The 18,517-nt window shown below is 60.8% G+C and overlaps 1 protein-coding gene across 1 annotated transcript in view; it reads right to left on the reverse strand.

The window, feature by feature from the left end:
* Positions 1-364: 364 nt before the first annotated feature.
* The window catches only part of ADAMTS13 (ADAM metallopeptidase with thrombospondin type 1 motif 13), a 32,233-nt gene continuing 14,080 nt past the window's right edge, over positions 365-18,517 (reverse strand). Inside the window, exons 14-33 of the mRNA XM_087869227.1 lie at positions 18,367-18,430; positions 16,874-17,000; positions 16,325-16,473; positions 15,870-15,990; positions 15,159-15,239; positions 13,742-13,923; positions 11,837-11,972; positions 11,627-11,756; positions 10,679-10,861; positions 9,582-9,765; positions 8,844-8,964; positions 7,930-8,059; positions 7,633-7,811; positions 6,742-6,925; positions 4,772-4,976; positions 3,837-4,146; positions 3,143-3,289; positions 2,717-2,893; positions 1,431-1,606; positions 365-848 (exon numbers count right to left, since the gene is read on the reverse strand). Of these exons, the coding sequence (XP_087725353.1) occupies positions 663-848; positions 1,431-1,606; positions 2,717-2,893; positions 3,143-3,289; positions 3,837-4,146; positions 4,772-4,976; positions 6,742-6,925; positions 7,633-7,811; positions 7,930-8,059; positions 8,844-8,964; positions 9,582-9,765; positions 10,679-10,861; positions 11,627-11,756; positions 11,837-11,972; positions 13,742-13,923; positions 15,159-15,239; positions 15,870-15,990; positions 16,325-16,473; positions 16,874-17,000; positions 18,367-18,430 (3,172 nt within the window). The 3' untranslated portion in view covers positions 365-662. The remainder of the gene's footprint in view (positions 849-1,430; positions 1,607-2,716; positions 2,894-3,142; positions 3,290-3,836; positions 4,147-4,771; positions 4,977-6,741; positions 6,926-7,632; positions 7,812-7,929; positions 8,060-8,843; positions 8,965-9,581; positions 9,766-10,678; positions 10,862-11,626; positions 11,757-11,836; positions 11,973-13,741; positions 13,924-15,158; positions 15,240-15,869; positions 15,991-16,324; positions 16,474-16,873; positions 17,001-18,366; positions 18,431-18,517) is intronic.

Consider the following 18,517-nt stretch of genomic DNA (forward strand, 5'->3'; position numbering starts at 1 on the left):
CATAGGGGGCGGGGCCTCGCAGGGCGGTGGCGAGGGGCGCGGAGGGGCTCGCTCATTAGCATAGGGGCGGGGCGCGGTGGCCCTGGCACTCTGAGTGGCCAGATCCTCCCAGAGGGACTAGCACAGGGGCGGGGCTTCGCAGAGAATTAACAGGTGCGCCAGGGTGGGGGGGGGGCCCATTCTTGAATCTACAGTCCCTCGCCCCTCCTCCCTGGGTAGCAAAAAGGAAGACCGCTAAGGGGTGGCGTGGGGCTTGCTCAGGTCAGGAATGGGTCTGGAGCCCGACCGCTGCAGGGGAATCCCGACAATGCCGTGGGGTGGGCTTTCAAGCCAGATTGGACAGGTTATGTGAAGAAAACGCTACTCAGAGTGCACATTCCGTTTATTGGTACAGAGAGGCGGGAGACTGCCTTTCCAGAGGGTCCAGTCCCTGCTTGCCACCGCCTAGCCTTCTGCATGTTGGAGGAGGCCCTAAAATAGATACTTAAGATTGGAGGGATCCAAATTGGAAAGCACTCAGAGACCAGAGTCAACCCCCTGGGGCTCGACGGGCACCTAACAGGTGCTCATAAATGTCAGCCCCCTTCCTTTCTCTTCCAGGATCTGAAGGAGGCATCCCACTGTGCCCACAGGTCCCTGGAGGTATGTGCTTGCAGAGGAAGCTAGGGCACGGCCCAGCCCGGCTCCTGCACTCTAGATTGGAGGGTCCAGTACTGGCCCCGCAGGCTGGCATGCGCCTCCAGGAAGCCCTGGCTAAACTCCATCTCAGCCTGGCTTCCCTCTGACTCCCAGTAGAGTGCCTGCTGCCCACGGAATGTCATCGTCTTCAGGCTGTGGATGTCCCGGATCTGAGGGGAAAGGGGCAGCCCCAAATGGTAACTAGCCAGCATTCATGGAGCCTTTAATATACAAGCATCATACACTCAGTCTTCACACATTCAGTCTTCACACAACAGCCCGATCAGGAAGACACTACTATTCTACCCAGGAAACCGAGGTTCAGAGAAGTTGTCCTACTTCCTCAAGGACACACAGCCAGAGTGCCAGAGCTGGGATTCCAGAAGCCAGGCTGCCTCCAGTGGGGGAGCTGACACCTTGCAGAGGACAGTTCTCCCAGAACACATGAACCTCGTGGGGGGAGGGATTGGCCCACTCTTCTGGAAAAGTTATATCAGGGTCTAAAATTATGCTTCAGTCTTGGGTCTACATCAGAAAAGTTCTTTTCTATTTCACTCTTGTGTAGAGCTCAATAAACATTTGTTGATAAGTGGAGGAAATTCATCTCTCCCATTCTTTCACTAATGATTTTGAGGTTTTTGAGCAAACTCAGGGGATCCTCTAGTATGGTACCCCCGGTTTCCATCCCCGGGGACAGCTGTCTAGAATCAGCAAAAGTCAGCCCATTCCTGTCCCCATCCTGGTGGCCTTACTGAGATGTAGCTGGCACCAGTTCCCGTGCCCATGTCAGTGGCCAGGGCATGGATGGCAATCCGGGCCTGTGGGGCCACGTTAATGAAGATGCGGCAGCCCCCTGAGTTGCTCCCATTAGGACTCATCGAGGGGCTCACGATTTCACCCCAGGGTCCAAAGAGCTGCATGTCACAGTCTGCAGAGAAGAGCAAGAGGATGGATTGGGTGTGGACCACCTCAGGTCCTAGGAGCCCCTGAAAAGACCACTAATGCCAGAGGCCAGGGCACCTCACAGCTGGGGAGCAGTGAGGGGGGGCAATACGATGTTGTGGTCGAGGTCAGGTCTCCCACACAGAAGCCGCCACAGAACCCCACCTCTACCACTCTCTACCATTGTGACCCTAGGCGAAGGCTTTCAGTGCTCTGCGCTCCAGTCCCCCCCCACCCCCTGCTGTAGAGTGAAGGTAACAATGGCACATGCTGGGACAGCGGCTTTTAGGAGGACTCAAAGAAGTCACATGTGCAAAAGTGCTTAACACTGAACCTGTCACAAAGGCCACTGCCATTATTAGGAGCCCACTTGAGTCCTGCCTGCGTGCACCCCGAGGTCCCCAGGGAGGCAAGAGTCCATGTGCATGAGGCCAGGAAGTGAGGAGCTGTGAGAAGGGGCAGCCAGCCCCTTGGGCACTCAATGCCTGTGCTCTCAGTGAGGGCACTGAGAGATGTGGGGACGGTGTCACATCTCTGTAGAGGCAAAGCCAGGGGGATCCCAAAAACCTCTGGAACTGGCTAGGGAAGCCATGTTTAGCCAGATTGGGCTGTTGGGAGAGGGCAAGTCCCAGAGGCCTCCAGAGGGCTACTGGAGGACACCAGGGGGCTGTGGGATGCCATCCCCTCCATGAGGTGTGTGTGTGCACACATGCACAAGTATGTGTGCATACACCAGCTTTGTGCGCGCTGAGCCAAGAGGACGGTGTACTGGAACAGGGCAGGGGGCGAGGGGAAGCTGCGCACAGAGGAACCTGAAGGGTCTTGAAGAACATGAGGGCCAAGGCGGGGGCCATGGTGGCGGTCTGAGTGACAGGGTAAGGATGTCAGAGTCCCATGTCCACCCATGTCACTGCCAGGCCCCGGCGAGGAAGGGCCGCAGCACACGTGCTGGGACCTCATCCTGGGGTCGGGGAGCTGGGGGGGCCCTCCTCCTTCTCCGTCGGTGCCCTCTCTGCCCAGCCAGCCGCCCCGTGGGCAGCAGTGCCCACCCTGACACCCTGCAGGGATGGGGGGAGGCTCTGGCGCCCCGCCATACCTCTGTGGGGGGTGCCCGGGGCAGGCTGGCTCCCATACCGCAGCACAAGCCCGCCTTCAGGCCGCACGCGGCGTTGCCTCACCACCAGCGTGTTGGCTTTGGAGCTGAAAGTCATGCCGGTCAGCTTCCCGCACGTCTTCCTCCATGTGAGCCTGTCCCAAAGCAGCAACATGTCCCCTAGGAAGCGGCAGTGCGGTGAGGGCCGGCCGCACAGTGGGCCTGGGGCAGACCGAGCCGCGGGCGGGGGCGGGGGCGGGTCCCTCCCACGACCCGGCTATGTGACTCTAAGTCGCGGGACAGCCACGAGGATTCCAGGTGCAGCTGCATGTGGCACGTCCTGCCGGGAGCGGGGCAGGCCGGGATCATGCTCCCTGGTGCCGGGCGGCCTGACGCCAGCAGCAGTTGTGCACACGGCCCCAGACGTACCAGCACTGCAGCTGAGGGAGCTCTCGAGGACGTGCAGGGTCACCACCTCACCCAGGGGCCGCCCAATGGCCACCGCACAGTCGGCCTGCCCTGGGCCTCGCATGTCAATGGTTCCTGTCGGCTCAAGGTGCTGCTGGCCACAGGTGCCTGGAAAGACGGCAGGAGCATGGGTTAACAGGGCTTCTGGGCGGGGCACCCCCCCCCCGCAGGGCAGGGCCGGGGGTTTCCGTGTTAGGGGGAAGCCTGGCAGGTGGGGTGGCTGGCATCCTCCTAGGCCCCACCAGAAGCATGCTTAGGTCAGGGGAGGGAGCCACATGGGTCCCAGTGTCTCCATCCAGGGCCCAGAGCCGCTTCCAGATGTGCCGGTGAGAGGGAGGCAGTGTAGACAGCAGGGCATGGCTTTGAGTCCCACAGAGGGTCTGACTCTGTGAAACCTCAGGTCCCTTTCCCTTGATGATAATAAAAGAGAGCTTGCCCTCTGGCAGCGGAACCAAAGTGGAAGAAGAGTGCCAGCCCAGAGTGCCACCTCCCCAGCCCATCCCTTCAGCCCAGCCACCCACATCCCAGGGATCCAAGGGATCCCACAGAGAGGGTCCCCACAGGGAGCTGGTCCCAGCTCTCCCAATGGAGGTGCCTTTGCGAGCCCCTCCTGCAGCCAGCCAGCCGCCCAGACAGAAAAGCTGAAGAACATAACTGGACTCAGCTGGGCTTTCCTGGGGCCCAGGCAGAAGCCCCTGAACCAGGGGAGCTGGGGTGAGGAGGTGGGCCCGGGGCTGAGGCCATTCCGGAGAAGCACCGGCAGCAGCCTGGTCTGGAGCAGTGGCTTCCTCGCGGGGCGCCGGACTGGGAGTCCCCTGCCCGACACAGGGCCCGGCCCAGCAGCCCCGCACCGTGGCTGGCTTGGGCAAGTGCTGGCAGAAGCCAGCTGGCACAGGTGCCTGGGCCTGGGGTCCAAGGCAGGCGTAATGCCGGCGCTGGATGCCATCTCCGCAGGAGACAGAGCACTGCCAGGAAAGAGGAGAGGGAGCTGAGGCTGACCTTGCCAGAGGGCATCGCGGGCAGCGGTGACCACTGGCCATGAATGATCTCATCTAATCTTTGCGCAGCCCAGGAGGCGAGCACATCTCCATTCCACAGATGAGGAAACTGAGGCTCAGCAGCTGGCACCCACCCTGCCCTCCTGCCCCGCATTGCCCTCCTCCGAGCTCCTGTCTCTACCCGACCCAGATGCCCAGAGTCCTCCAATCCATGGCGGTGGCGGCTGTCTGCCTTGCCTCTTCTCCCCCCAACACCATGAGCCAGTGCCTCCAGCAGGAGACCTAACCCCATTTACCTTTGTCTTTCTAGTACCTGGCGAGGTATACTGGGCATGGGACGGCCCCAGAAAGGCAAAGGTGTGGGATGGAGTTACCTTCCCCTTCATGTCCTGGTGTCTCCAGACCTTGGCCTAGACCTGCCCCTTGGGTCTCGAGGCCCTGCCGTGTCTTCCAGCTCTAGATACCCTGACTACCTCCTCCCACCCCACTCTCCCCCTCCTTTCAGGGGATCACAATGACTCAAGGCCCCCAGGGTCCCCGTGCATGAGGACCCTCAGTGGACACATGCCCCCACCCCCGGCCCAGCGCTTACCTGCATCCAGGCGCTGACATGCCAGCGGTGGGTGCATTCAGCGATGATGCAGGGGATGCTGGCCTGAGGCCGTACCAGAGCCGCACAGGCCGCCCCATCCACCTCCGTGTCCTGGCCTTGGCTGAGCCGCACACAGGCCACGGAGCGTGTGGCGGTACCAAGGCCACAGCTGGCAGAGCATGGGCCAAGGGACACGATTTTCCACCTGCAAGAAGTAAAGGTCCAGAGTGCGGCCCTGAGCCCAGGGAGGGCGAGCCCTTCCCGTTGACAGCTCACCGTTCCTCTGTTATCCAAGTAACCGGGATGCAGGAAAAGAGGCTCCAGGAGAAGGCACAACAAATCTCAACATCGGTCAACGCTGCCTGTGTTAACTTGTAATTGTTCAACAAATGATAACAGCTGACGTTTCAGAGCTGGGACCGAACCCAGGGAGCCCTAATCGTGACACTGTGCCGCCTCCTGGCTGGGTGATGACTTCAGTGGGCCTGGCGGTGTTCTAGACACTAGGGAGATGGACTGAACCAGACCAAGACCCCCACGCCGCCCTTCAGAGCACATATGCTCCTCCACCGTGGTACCACTGACCTTTGGGGCCAGCGGTTCTGTTGTGGGGGCATCTGTGCTGTGCAGGACATTCAGAGGCACCCCTGGCCTCCACCCACTCACCAGAGGCCACTAGCAATCCCCCTTCCCTAGTAGTGACATTGAAAATGTCTCCAGACATTGCCACATGTGTCATGGGAGGCAGAATCGCCCCTGGTGGAGAAGACACTCGGCTCAAAGGAAGGGGCAGACAGCAGAGAAAGAAATGCTGGGTGGTACAGTAAGACAGAGCCGAGAGCCGTGGCGTGGCAGAGTGTGCCCTTCGGGAGCGGTGCTCGGGGAGGACTCCCCACTTCGCTGTTGCAGTGCTCTGAGCAGAGCCTGGACGAAAGGATATGCAGAGAAGACACGTTCACACAGGGGGAAGGTAGGCTCAGAAGCCCGGAGGCAGGAACATCAAGGAGGATGCGGCTACGGTGACATCCGCGGAGTAGCCCGAGCCCATGCATGTGTCACATTCCCATATAAGTCCCAGATAAATTCCCGTATAAATGAAAGTGCCGCACAGTCAAGGGGCTTCAGCACAAGCAAAGAAGCCAAGAGACACCTGCGGGTGGTAAATGGACCATAAAGCTACAGTATTTAAAACAATCTGATACAGAGACGGGGATGGGCAGGGGATTACAAACACCAGAACCTGATAGAAAGCACTGACACAGATCCCCCAACATACACAAGGATCTAGGACATGATAAAGGAACCGTCTGGGGGAAATTCGGTTAATGATTTGGAGAAATAAAGGATGCTCCCTACTTCGCAACACACCCCAAATAAATCACAGATGAGCTAAGGCTTTTAATTTAAATGAATTCTTATCTGTAACGGTGTATTTCTCTAAAGCCAAGGAGACCGACCTGAAGGAAAGTGGGCAACAGAGCACATCTATTAAATCTGGTGGTGGCACATGACTGTTCCCTTCCTCTCCGGATGATACAGAAAAGCATTGCACTGGTGAAAGTGCACGCCCCCAAAGCAGTAGCTATGAGAGCACCGTGAATAAGGCGGGTGATTGTCCCTGCTCTTCCCCACCCCCCGGCAGGCTCCGACCCTGCCTCTGGACCTGGCTGGCTTGAGCTATTCGGTCCCATGCCCCAGCTGGGACCACCCTCGGGCTCCACTTAAATGCTGCCTTCTCCCTGCGACGCTCTCCAGCCCTCCCCATGCCCACACCCCGGTGAGAACGGGCAGGGACGCCTGCAGTTTGTTGGAACGCCACCTCTGACTCCTAGTGTAGCCTGCCAGGGAGTCCTGCTTCTCGAGGACTGTCTCCCAGGCCAGAGCCGCCCTATACGCCCCGCGGCGATCAGCCTGGTGTCTGCACACTCCAGGACCTCGGGCTAATTCCTCAACACCTCAGGGCTGCTGACCTGGGCGGGCAGGGCTCTGGGCTGCAGGCCTCCTGCTGCTCTGGGCGAGGCAGCCCCTGGCACGGGGCATCTGGCAGGATCCCCTCATCCTCGTCCTGCTCGTGGGCCCGTGCACAATACAGCATCCCCTGCACAAACCCTCGCCCGCAGCTCGCGCGGCACGCTGTCAGCTCGTACCGCCACCCGGGGCGGACTGGAGTCAGTGGGGGGACACCTAGGGGAGCGGGGCCCCCCCTCATTTCCCCAGACTGGGAAGGGCCTGGAGAGGTCCTTCCTCTGAGGGTCACCCTTACATCTCCACCGACAGGCTGGGCACAGTGGACAGTACATTCCAAAGAGCCCATTTTACAGACAGAAAGCTGAGGGCAAACTGATGTGTTCAAAGGGCAGGTGGGGGAGAGGCAGGGCACCCCAGAGGGCCTGCGAAGATGTCTGTCGCTAATAGGAATGCCAGCCCCCGACTGGGCCTGGCTGGCACTCCCTATCTTCCTTCCCACTGTGTTTGCCATGTCACACCAGTACCACCGTCAAACCGTGTCTCCAGGTCTGTGTCACTTCTCTTCCACCTCCCCTCTGTCCCTGGCGTGGGCCGGGGTGCCCGTCTGTCCTGCTCACTGCTGTGTCCCTACTGTCAGAACGGCCGCTGGGCATGGCAGGTGCTCAGTGAAGAGCAAGTGATGACAAATGAACCACCAGCCACATGTGCCCACAGCATCCCAGATCCCCTGTGATGCGACTCACATGCTTTAAAGCCACCACAGCCTTCTAGGACACCAATGGACCCACGCCTGCAGGTGAGGGCACCGAGCGTCAGGAGCTTACAGGGAGGTGATGAGGCCACCTCCAAGGATGCATGCCTAGGACCACTGTCTCCCTGGGAAGGGCCCCACCTGGCTGGGCAGGGCTCCGGACTGCAGTCCTCAACGGGGTGGGGCCTGGGCACCTGCCAGCACTCAGAGTGAGGCAGGGGGACACGGCGGCCGTGGTCCAGCCTCACGCAGCGAACGGCCAGTGGCACCCGTCCCCCTCCGCAGGTCACTGGGCACGGTGCCAAGGCTCGGGTCTCCCACCTGCAGTAAGAAGGCCAGCGCTCCATTGGAGGCTACACCCCCGGGTGAGACTCCTTCCTCCCAAAGGGACCCAGGCTGCTGCCCCCACCCCCCCTGCATAGTCTCCACCCTCACTCACCAAGCCGGGCAAGGGGCAGCCTGGCAGGCCTCCTGCCGGCTCCCAGGCTTGCTTTCCAGGTCACATAGCTCTTCCCGGACAGAGGTCCCCAGGGCAGAGTCCATGCACGCAAAGCGCAGCTCCATCAGGCCTGCAGGGAGGAAGCAGAGACCCCGAGCCCCAAGAGGAGGGTTCGACAAGAACTACGGGTGCCCAGCTCTCTGGAGAGCTCCAGCAGATAAGGCCCACCTGGGTTCGAGTCTTGACTCTGCCACTTACCAGCTGTGTGACCTTGGACAAGTGACTTAACCTCTCTGAGCCTCAGATTTTTCACCTGATGGTGCCTCACTTGCGGGGATGTTTATATAGACTCTTAAAGCAGAGCTACAGAGTGCCTGGCCCCTAGCAGGTACCCAAGCAGTAGCCGCTGTTGTTTATCGTTACTTTATGAGAATTGCTCTTTGACAACCTCTTACTGTGTTTATAACGAAGATGTTATTAGTGTCCGTTTCCTTGAACCTCTCCTTTAGGACTATCCTCAGAAGAACAATCTCTGGCCTTGATTCTAAAACATGCACAAGTTTCACTGAGCAAGTGCTGAGGGTCGTAGCTTAAGAACCGCACGTATTTTAAATTTTGCTCCTCTGGTTCGGCTGCCAGGAAGCTCAGAGCTGTTTGGGGCCCTTCTCTCGCCGCTTTTCTAGACCTTAAGAAATATACTTGCGTGCCAATATTGCCCAGTTTTATCGTCTTTCCTGTCTTTCAGCCAAGCAACGAAGACATTCGCATGGCTTTCCGTACTTCGCCCCAACCTCCTTATAGATGATGTCATGTTCTGACCTAGCCTGGATTCTCTGCACGCCAATTCAAATGCTTTTTAGAACCAGGCAAAATGTAGGCAGGTAAGAGTTAGCGAATGAGCCCTGGGGCCTCACCTCGACCACAGGAGGCAGAGCACGGCCCCGCCAGGGGCGTCCACACGTGTGCGGCGTGAGCCCCCAGCCTGGCACTGCCCGGCGGGGATGTGGCCTCCTCCTCCAGAGACCGGGGGTCTGGCTGCAGGGAACAAGGACAAGCTGGTGGGTCTGGGCCTCCCCCTTCTGGATCCCTGAGCACCTGGTCCTCCACCCCATCCCTCTCAATCACTTCAGGACAGAGCAGAGTGGTCACCATCACCCCAAAGGCGGCCCCTCCCTGCTGCTCCTTTCTGGGGAGACTCGCTCCTGGCTGCCGGAGGATGCCCTCACCACACCACCCGCCCTGGCCTCTGTACCAGCATGCGCGGTCACCGTGGGGCAGGGCTGAGGCTGGGGCTCAGGAGCCAGACTGGCAGGCACACTTGGCCCTGCAATCCCCACCTGCCTCGAGGACCCAGGCTTGGCCAGTACCCTTGTCTGCAAGCGACGCCCCCCAGCCAGAGCCCCAGGCAACAGGCGGGAGCGTAGCAGCGCTGTTTTGTGTAGCAGAGAACTGGCAGCATTCTAACGGGGCCTGGGGCCTGGGCCGGCCTGCCAGTGGGGGCAGGGAGCGGCCCTGAGCTTTCTCCCCAGCCTCATCCTCTGACCAGGGGGTCCAGTACACAGCGGCACTGCGGAAGAGCACCCATGCTCCCCATTCTCCTGGTCAGATAAGCCCCCAATAGCCCGGGGTACCCTTGTGCTCAGGACACTCACGTGGCCCGGTCCTGAAGGACAGGCCATGGCCACACAGGGCTCGAGGGCAGGCAGCTTCTCATCTGTAGAGCAGGGCCCAGTCGTGGCCAGGGCCTCCGGGCCCTCTGCCCCGCGCACACATGTCCTATTCCGCAAAGCCGGGTCTGCTCCACACGCTGACGAGCATGCGTCTGACCCCTCCCGCCTGCGGACAGGACAGACAGCAGGCCCTACCTCTCACTGGGCTGTAGGTACAGCCCAGCTCCCGGGGCAGGGAGGCGGTGAACCCGTGCCCCAGTATCCAAGATAAGCCCCACAAAGAAGCAAAACCCCAAGGCCTCTCCCGAAACCGCTGGGTGAGCTGCTGCCGGCACTGCACTAGGCAGCCCGGGTGCCGGGACAGGGGCCCTGACCCGCCTGCCTTCCGGGGAGGAAGGTGGGCCTCCGTCCAGAGAGTAACATCACTCCTTGCACCCTAGCAGGTGCCGAGAAACGGAGTCGGGTCACCCAGGTCAGGGATGGCAACTGCATTTCACGGGCGTGCCAATCCTGACAGGGGGTGCCTGCCGGCCGAGCTGAGGCAAGAGGGGTCCCAAGGCAGGAGCGGGCCTCCGTGGGAGAGGGCGGTGATTCCCAGGTCTGCCATGGACAGGAGAGGGGCAAAGGAGCCCGAGCCACGGGTGCGCCACCAGCGATGGAGGCCAAGCCCCTCCTCACTGGACAAGCAACAAAGCTGGGGCCCAGAGAGGGAAGGGACTTGACCTGGACACCCAGCCAGTTAGCAGCAAACCGGAAGAAACCGCTGTCAGCTCAGACACTGAAGGGATGAGAGGCACCGTGGAGATGGCAATGGTAATGACCAAGGGACACTTATGGCTTTAGTGTGGCTTCACTTGGTCCTCACAGCCCCTCCGTGAACAGGGACTGGGGGTTCAGAGAGAGAAATGGCCGGCCCAGGGTCTCTTGGGTAGTAATTCTGAAGCTGGCCACTTCGGGATGGTGGGGCCCAGCCAGAGTCCTTGGGCAGAGGGGACACTGAGAAAGGGTAGGGCTCAGTATGGGGACAAGCCCTGCCAGGGAGCCCCTCCCCGCCCCCGCCCCCCCCCCCCCGCACTCACCTCTCCGGGCAAGGCTGGGAGTTGCAAGCTTCCACCACCGTCGGCTGTGGGGCCAGCGCTCTGCACCGGGCAGGGGGCAAGGTCCTCAGGACGCTGCCCTGGGCCTCCACGCAACGCACCACCCTCTCCCGCAGGCCTCCCCCGCAGGACGCACTGCACGCACCGAAGTCTCCGGCTGCCCAGCTGAGGAGGAGAGGAAGAGAGCGCTGGGGCCCCGTCCCCCCGAGGACTGGCTCAGGAGAAGCAGTGAGAGACAGGCAGATCTGTCCAGCTGACTGGCTTCCCCGCTCTGGGCCGGGCCCCATGTCCCTGCAGGTGCCTGGACACCGCACAGGGACAGCCCGCTCAGCGCAGTGGCCCTCCGGGTGTCCCCAAGCTGCACCTGAGCCCGAGGACCCCGTATAAAAGTGCTGGTGAGCGGCGCCTAGCAGGCTCAGTGGGTTGAGCATCCGACTCTCAATCTCAGCTCGGGCTTTGATCTGAGGGTTACGAGTCCAAGCCCCATGTTGGGGTCCATACTCCGTGTGGAGCCTACAATCCATCAATCATTCCATTTTAAAATGTGCTGGAGGATACCTGTGCCAGCCCTGCAACCAACAGGGAAGCCTCGTCCTTAACGCTGGGTTCCTGCCAAGTGCACAGGCCACTACCTCCCACTATCACCTCTCTGACCCTCACCACAACCCTCCCGGGGAGGGCGGTCACCTCCACCCTGCAGCGAGCTCGAAGCGGACAGGTGCTGCCCTCAGACGAGGTGCAGCGGGTATGTCACCCGTGAGTGACACTGTGCCCGAGTTTCAGTGTCCTCACCTGCAAAACGGGGGGCACTGATAGAACCCACCTCCCAGGGCAGTGCCCACGCCTAGAAGCGGCCTCATTGATCTCATGCCCGTGGGCCCCGTAGCCAGTGAGACCCCGTGGCCGTGGCTGAGTACAGGCAGCACTCACTGTGGGGGGCAGGGCTGGGGGGCACAGGACTCTGGCCACGCTGCCGGCTGCTGGCTCCCTTCGCACCGGGCAGCCTCCACCCACTCGTTCCTGGCCTGGTCTAGACAGCTGTAGGTCACCCAGCGCAGCCCTGGGAGGGAAGACAGAGGCTAGGCCACCTCCCTGCAGCAGACAGACTGTGCTTCAGGCGAGCCCTGTCCCAGGCCTCACCTGCCCCACAGCTCACCGAGCAGGACCCCCGCACAGCGGCCCATGCCCAGGCCTGCGGCTGCTGAGGCTGAAAGTAGGTGAAGGTGATGTCTGGGCGCGCGAGGTCACCATACTCCTCCCCATAACGCCTGTAAACCTGCAGGGGACAGACAAAGAGCTCAGGGCCTTGTCCACTGGGCTCCCTCAGGGAGCTTGGCCGGTCACTGGGCTCTGTGCGCAAGGCCAGCCCCAGAACAGGGCCAGGTGGGAGGGCAGAGCCCCGGAGGCCCCCAAGGTTCCAGCACCTGCCCCCACAAGGCCTCATCTGGCCACATGGCACCATCGTCTGTTATAATGGGGATTCTCCGACCCCGCCTGGCAGGTCCTATTCAGTGGCTCTCGGAGGGGCCCAGGAATCTGTATTTTTATTCACACTGCAAAGGATGCAGACAGAGCCGCTTGGCTGCCGGCATCTGGGAACGTTCCTAGGGGTGGGGAGGTGGGTGGCCTGGGCTGCACGGGGAGTCAGGGAAGGAGTAAACTGTTCACCAGGGTCTCCCTCTAGCCTGGGTGGACTCTGTGCGAGTCCCTGCTGTCTCTCCCAACTGTGGGGGCAGAGGCGGGAGCTGGGCTGCTAGACCAAAGTCAAGGGCCACCAAGACTCAGACCCCTCCCCAAGAGTCTCGGGGCTATTTCAACATATGCTACTATCCATCCACCCCTCCCAGCGCCTTCCTCCACAAAGCACGCGTGGGGACACGTGCAGAGCAGCTCGCACACGGAGGACGCGCCCAAAGCCTCTGTCTCCAAGAAACAGTGAGAGCCAACAGCCACCCAGAGCTTCCCCCGTACCAGCGACTGCTCCCAGCACTGCCCGGCACGTGCATCCCATGACCCTCGGAGGCAGGGCTGCAGCCTCATGCCCGTTCTACAGGGGAGACTGAGGTCCGGGCCGGGGGCAGAGTCAGGATGAGAACCTAGCATGCTCTGCAGGGGACAGCGAGGCTTGGGAGAACATTCGGCTTCCAGGTTGGGCCCTCATGGCACCCATCCCTTTACCCCAGGACTTCTGGGGGAGCCTCACTTTCCCACCATTAGGATGGAGCATCCCAGCCTCTGGTCCTTTCAAGACCCAAGCCAGCAAAAGCACTTTCGTCACGACAGCCGCCTCTCAGAGCACGCACGTGTGGGGCGCCAGACACCCTGCCGCGTGCTTAATGTACCTTATCTTCAAAAAATGAATTTTCGCAGTAACTTCCTAATGTAGGTATGCTTAGCCCCATTTTGCAGATGGGGAAACTGAGGCTCAGAAAAGATAAACTCCTTGCCCAAGTTCTTGCCGAACCAGGATTCAAAATCCAGTCCACCTGCGTCCCTGGGCCCCAGCCCTTGACCTCTGGGTCCCCGCTTCCAGTTGCTGGGCTGCCACGGCTCCGGGAAGAACGCCCCCACACTGGGTCTCTAATCTGGCCATCCCACCGTCTCGCTCCCCACACCCTCCTTCAGCGAGGCCTGACACAAGCCCGATCCCCACTGCACCCTACAAGAGCCCCCTCAGCAGCCTCCAACCCCAACACCCCAGAACCCGGGAGGAAGCCCCAACCCCTCTCACGGCCAGCAAGACCCCTGGAAATCTGTCCAGCCCTCCAGCCTCCTCACATGTGGGGTCCCCTTCCCTTATCCCTCCTAATTACGCACCCTGTGCACACACTGCTCCCTCAACATGCACCACTCCCTGCTTTGCCCGGTAGCATTAGCTCATCTCAGACCTCCTCCACACAGCCCTCTCCGGGGGGAGCCGCTGACCCCTGCGCACCCATGCTCAGAACTCCAGGACCCCCGCGGGCCCCTCACATGACTGCTGAGCAAGCGAGCAGGTGACACCAGGAGGAGGCCCTGCTGGCTCCCCCAGGCCCTCCTGGTCACCTGGATCTCCATGTCTTCCTGGGTAGGTCCCCGGATTCGGATCTCCTCCAGGCGAGGCAGCCGGTCCTCGGTGAGGGCCACTCTGTACTCCACACGGCTGTCCTCCAGGAGGGAGGGGTAGGTGGTGCTGGGGGAGATGCTGGAATTCCCAGCCACGACGTAGCGCCCTCGGATCCGCACCGCTGTGGGGGGAGCAAGGCTGTGGGCAGGGGGCGCACCCCCTCCCCCACACCTGTGGCAGCTGGGGCACCAGCCCCCTCACAGAAGAGGTCCTGACTTAAGGAATGGGGTGTTAGGACAACGGCATGAATCTCCACGGCCACATCTGCAGCTCTCCTCCCCTGGGGCCCCAGCCCTCCCCGGGGAGCCCTGGTGCCTTGGCTGGTCAGGCGGTCTCAGCAGCGAGCAGGGCACACTCTCCCGATGCCCACAGGGTCTGACCACAGGAGGCTCCCGCACGTCCGTGGCTCTGCGCCTCCGTCCAGAACCTGGTGAGCACTGTGGACCTGCCCTCTCACCAAGTATGCCCACACAGAGCTTTCTGGGGCTCAAGGCCCCTAGGGCCAGCAGCCCCCCTCCACATTCCAAGGGCAGGTATAGGCGCCCTGTGGGAATCAAGAAACGCTGTGGCATCGAGTAGTAAAGAAGGTGGGCTCTCCCCAAGGCAGATGTGGCCTTTGACCTGGGCTTGCGGTAAGGGACTTATGTCACACCGGACAGGAGTATCTTTGTTTAAGGTGGGGATGGGCCAAGCCAGGAAGACCAAACACGTGATGCAGGACAGCAGCCGTGAGCTGATCTTATCCGTGAACCTGGAGACTGAGGCCATCCACGTGAGTGACCCATCAGTCACGCCTCATGTCCACATAACGAAGTCCTAACCAAAACGGGACGCCGAACCCGGGTGCACCCGGGGTTGGCAATACTCCATGCACACTGTCACACCTCGACATGGGCGTGGACCCCTCCCAGCCTCCGCCCTTGGCATCCCCTGCTCAGGCTTCTTTTACTGTCTCCTTCCCCTATAATAAGCCACAACTGTGGGTATAGAAGCTCTCAGCGTCCTGGAGGTCCTCCAAGTGACTTATCCAACCTGGCGGTGGTTAGGGAACCCCCTGAACTTGCAGGCGGCATGAAAAGTGAAGGCATCTTGGGGCGCCTGGGTGGCTCAGCCGGTGAAGCGTCTGCCTTCAGCTCAGGTCATGATACCAGGGTTCTGGGATCGAGCCCCACATCGGGCTCCCTGCTCAGTGGGGAGTCTGCTTCTCCCCCTCCCTCTGCCTCTACCCCCCACTCGTGTTCTCTCTCTCTCTAATAAACAAAACCTTAATAAAAAAAAAGTAGTGAAGGCATCGTGGGGACCATGCTTTATAAACTTCGGTTTGGCTGCCTCGGGGGCGTCCTCTGGCCAGCTCACCCAGGTGTGTAAAGAGAGGCCTCCGGTTGGTGATGTGTACGCTGGTCAGGTTTCGGGTCACGGTCAGGAACGTGACATACTCTAGAAGGAAGCAGAGGAGGGTGGGTGGTCTCAGATCACGGACACTGCAGTGAAAGGGAGCAGATTTCAGATGTCCGGGAAAAAGCGCCTCAACAGCAAAAGCTAACAATGGGGCTGTCTCAGGGAAGGTCTCACCCGGCCCCTTGTCACAGGGGGCCAATGCAAGCCAGGCTGCATGGCCACTTTGCAGGGTGCTGCCCTGGCCAGGTGGAGGGACTGAATCCAAGGTTCTGGGCTCAGCATGCGGCCCAGCACAGGGAGGGGGGACTCCACTGCTCAGCTGACCCTCTAAGCGCCCACATTGCAAATGACTTGACCTCTTTTACAAACAGATCCAAGTCAAGGGTTTCCCAGGAACAGCATCCCTTCTGATAGGTTTCCTTGGGGACGAGAGGAGAGGTCAGCCCACCACAGACTGCCCAGGGTCCGGGTTTTATCACAGCTACCGTGAGCAGCCATTCCCAAAGCAGCACTATCCCCAGCGGTGGTCTCATCAAACTCTCTGCTGCGTGGAGGACGGAGGCTGAGGCCCACGAGGAGGGTCCAGGGCTCACTGCCAAGGCTCTGAGCTGCAGGTGTTTCTTAGAGGCTGGGAGGAGCCCGGCCATCCATCCCGAGGGAAGCCCCTACCTCTGGCCCTTCCGGCCGTGAAAGAGCCGTTCCGCAGGCTGCACGTGCTGTTGTCCCCTCCGCACACCTGACACACGTCACGCACCTGTGGGGAGTCCATCCTGCCGTCACAGCCGAACGTCTGTGCAAAGAGCAGTGGCAGGTGACCCCCGGGCGGGTGTCACGGGAGGGCGCTGAGGCTCTGGGATTCACACGACAAGCGGGAGGCATTACGCAGCATCCGATGTCGATGCAGGAAGCAGGTGTAAATGACTCCCCCAGGGTCACAGCAGGGCTCTTAACCCCCAGCCGACTCCAGGGTCAGCCCAGCGCCCTGGCATCACCCCATGCAGACTCGTGGGGGCCAGTGCCCGCAGACCTGGCCCCTCGGAGCCCCTTAGCATCTGGCTTCCGATGTGACTGGCCCCGGGGCCACCGTGGATGGGAGGGCGCCTCTGCCGCCCACACACGCCTACCCGGCAGCTGCCCAACACGCACAGGCTCAGGGTCCCGTCCTCCCGCCGACCACGTGGCACACACCGGGTCCCGTCCAGGAAACTGTCCCCACGCCTCACAATGAAGGTCTCGCCAATGGCCCGGCACATGTGTCTGCACAGAGCGTCCCCTGGGGAGGCAGAGGGACAGGGAACCGGGTGTGAGGGTGACAGGGAGTAGGGAAGGCAGCGACCCTGCCAAGCATAACCCAGGTGGGCCCAGCCTGGCCAGGGCCATCCAGCTTCCTCCTGTGGGTTGGGGGCAAGGTCCTGCCTCCTGAGTCAGTGATCACAATCACAACATAGTGACAGTTACTGCGCTAGGAGCCAAGGAGCGCCCTTGGTGCTGCCCCAGTATCATCTCACTGAATACTCTCACCCGAGCAGGGAAGCCCTGCTCTCCTCTCCATTTTACAGATGGGAAAGCCGAGACTCAGGCCTGTTAACAAGGGGCCGCGCCAGGACGCGGCGAACTAACGCGGAGCCGGAGCCCTGCTCTGAACAGCGTCAGGGAGATGGCGCCAGCCCCACCTTGACTATACTGCTCAGCGGAGCCCCAGCGGTAGAAGGAGGCGTTGCCCGGGGAGAGGTGCAGCGGTTTCCTGTCCGTCTGGGAGCACTGCTCGGACATGAACTCCAGCTGGGTCTTCTCACAGGCCTGGCAGGGAGGAGGCAGAAGACAGGCACAGGAGGGGCCCTGGGATGCTCGGGGCAGGGGACCTAGGACAGGGGCCTTTGCCACTGGAGACCACAAGGCACCCCGCAGTGCGAGGGTCACAACGTGCGTTTGAGCCCAGGTCCTGGCTGCACGTCAGTTCCCTGCTCTGTAAAGCGGGGGAGACAAGAGCCTTTCTCTGCTGATGGGAGAATCCAGGAGAATTTGCAGGGACACAGGGCAGGACCTACCACCCAGCGACAAAGAAGTAAAGAGCACTGCTTGCCTGCTCCTCCCCTGAGCCTGTGCTCCCCGTGAAGACTGTGCCCTCCCGGGCTGGGGAGGCCTGGTGTCTGCCGGGAGAAGGCAGGAGGGAGGGTCTCACCAGGTGCAGGATCTTAGCTCAAGGTCAAAGGAGCCATTCTAGCAGTTCCCACCCGGAATGATGGCCATGATCAAAGCCACGGACAGTAAGGAAGGAGAGGAAGGGAGGATGTGGAGAAACTGGAACCCTTGCACATGGCTGGTGGGAAAGCGAAACAGCTCGGCGGCTGTGCAGGATGGCTTGGAGGTTCCTCAAAGAACCGTACGTAGAAACCACGTGACCCAGTGACTCCTCTCTTAGGTGTACACCCAGAAGAAATAGAAACTGGCACCGAAGTCCACGGACACACGTGTCCACAGCAGCATGATTCACAATAACCAAAAGGTGGAAACGGCTCAAACGTCCATCGGCTGATGAACAGATGACACGTGCTCCATCCGTACGATGGGATGTCATTCAGCCATAAAAAGGAGTGAACTTCTCACGCCTGCTACAATGTGGATGACCCTGAGGACGTGATGGTGAGTGAAAGAAGCCAGTCACGAAAGCCCACCCACCGTGGGATTCCACTTCTCTGAAACAGCCGGGACAGGCAAATCCGGGGAGACAGAAAGCAACTGGTGGTTGCCAGGGGCTGGAGGAGGGGGAGGGGAAGTGACTGCTTATGAGTCTGGGGTTCTACTTTGGGTGATGGAGATGTTTGGAACCTGATAGAGGGGGTGGCTGCACCACTTCGTGAATGTACCAGTGCCACTGGATCCCACACTCTAAAACGGTTGGTTCTATATGATGTGAATTTCACCTGCACTTGGACTGAAAGGATGGTGTCAGGGGTGCTGCCGGGGAGGGTGGTGGCACGTGCGGACAGAGGTGTGACACCTGGAGTACGCACTGTGGTCCCAGCGGAAGCAGAGCAGCACCCCCTCACTCTCAAAAGCGCCCTGGTGTGAACCACAAGTTACAGCCGCCCTGATCCTTCGGCTCCCCCAGGGCCCAGCACTGCCAAACTAAGCCTCTCGTCCTGCCCCCGAGAAGCAGGCCTACCTGGGTGTTGCACATCTCGGCCTGGAGGTCAGCACCCACACACGCACGCCCTCCGAAGGCAGGCCTGAAAATGTCCACGAGACACAAAGGGTGACAGGTGCCCCCCTGCCCCCCAACCAGGGAATGTGGAACAGGCCCCCCTCCCTGACCT

Source organism: Ursus americanus, chromosome 18, assembly GCF_024610735.1.
Source record: "Ursus americanus isolate L20-20 chromosome 18, mUrsAme1.1.p, whole genome shotgun sequence".
NCBI classification, from domain to species: Eukaryota; Metazoa; Chordata; class Mammalia; order Carnivora; family Ursidae; genus Ursus; species Ursus americanus.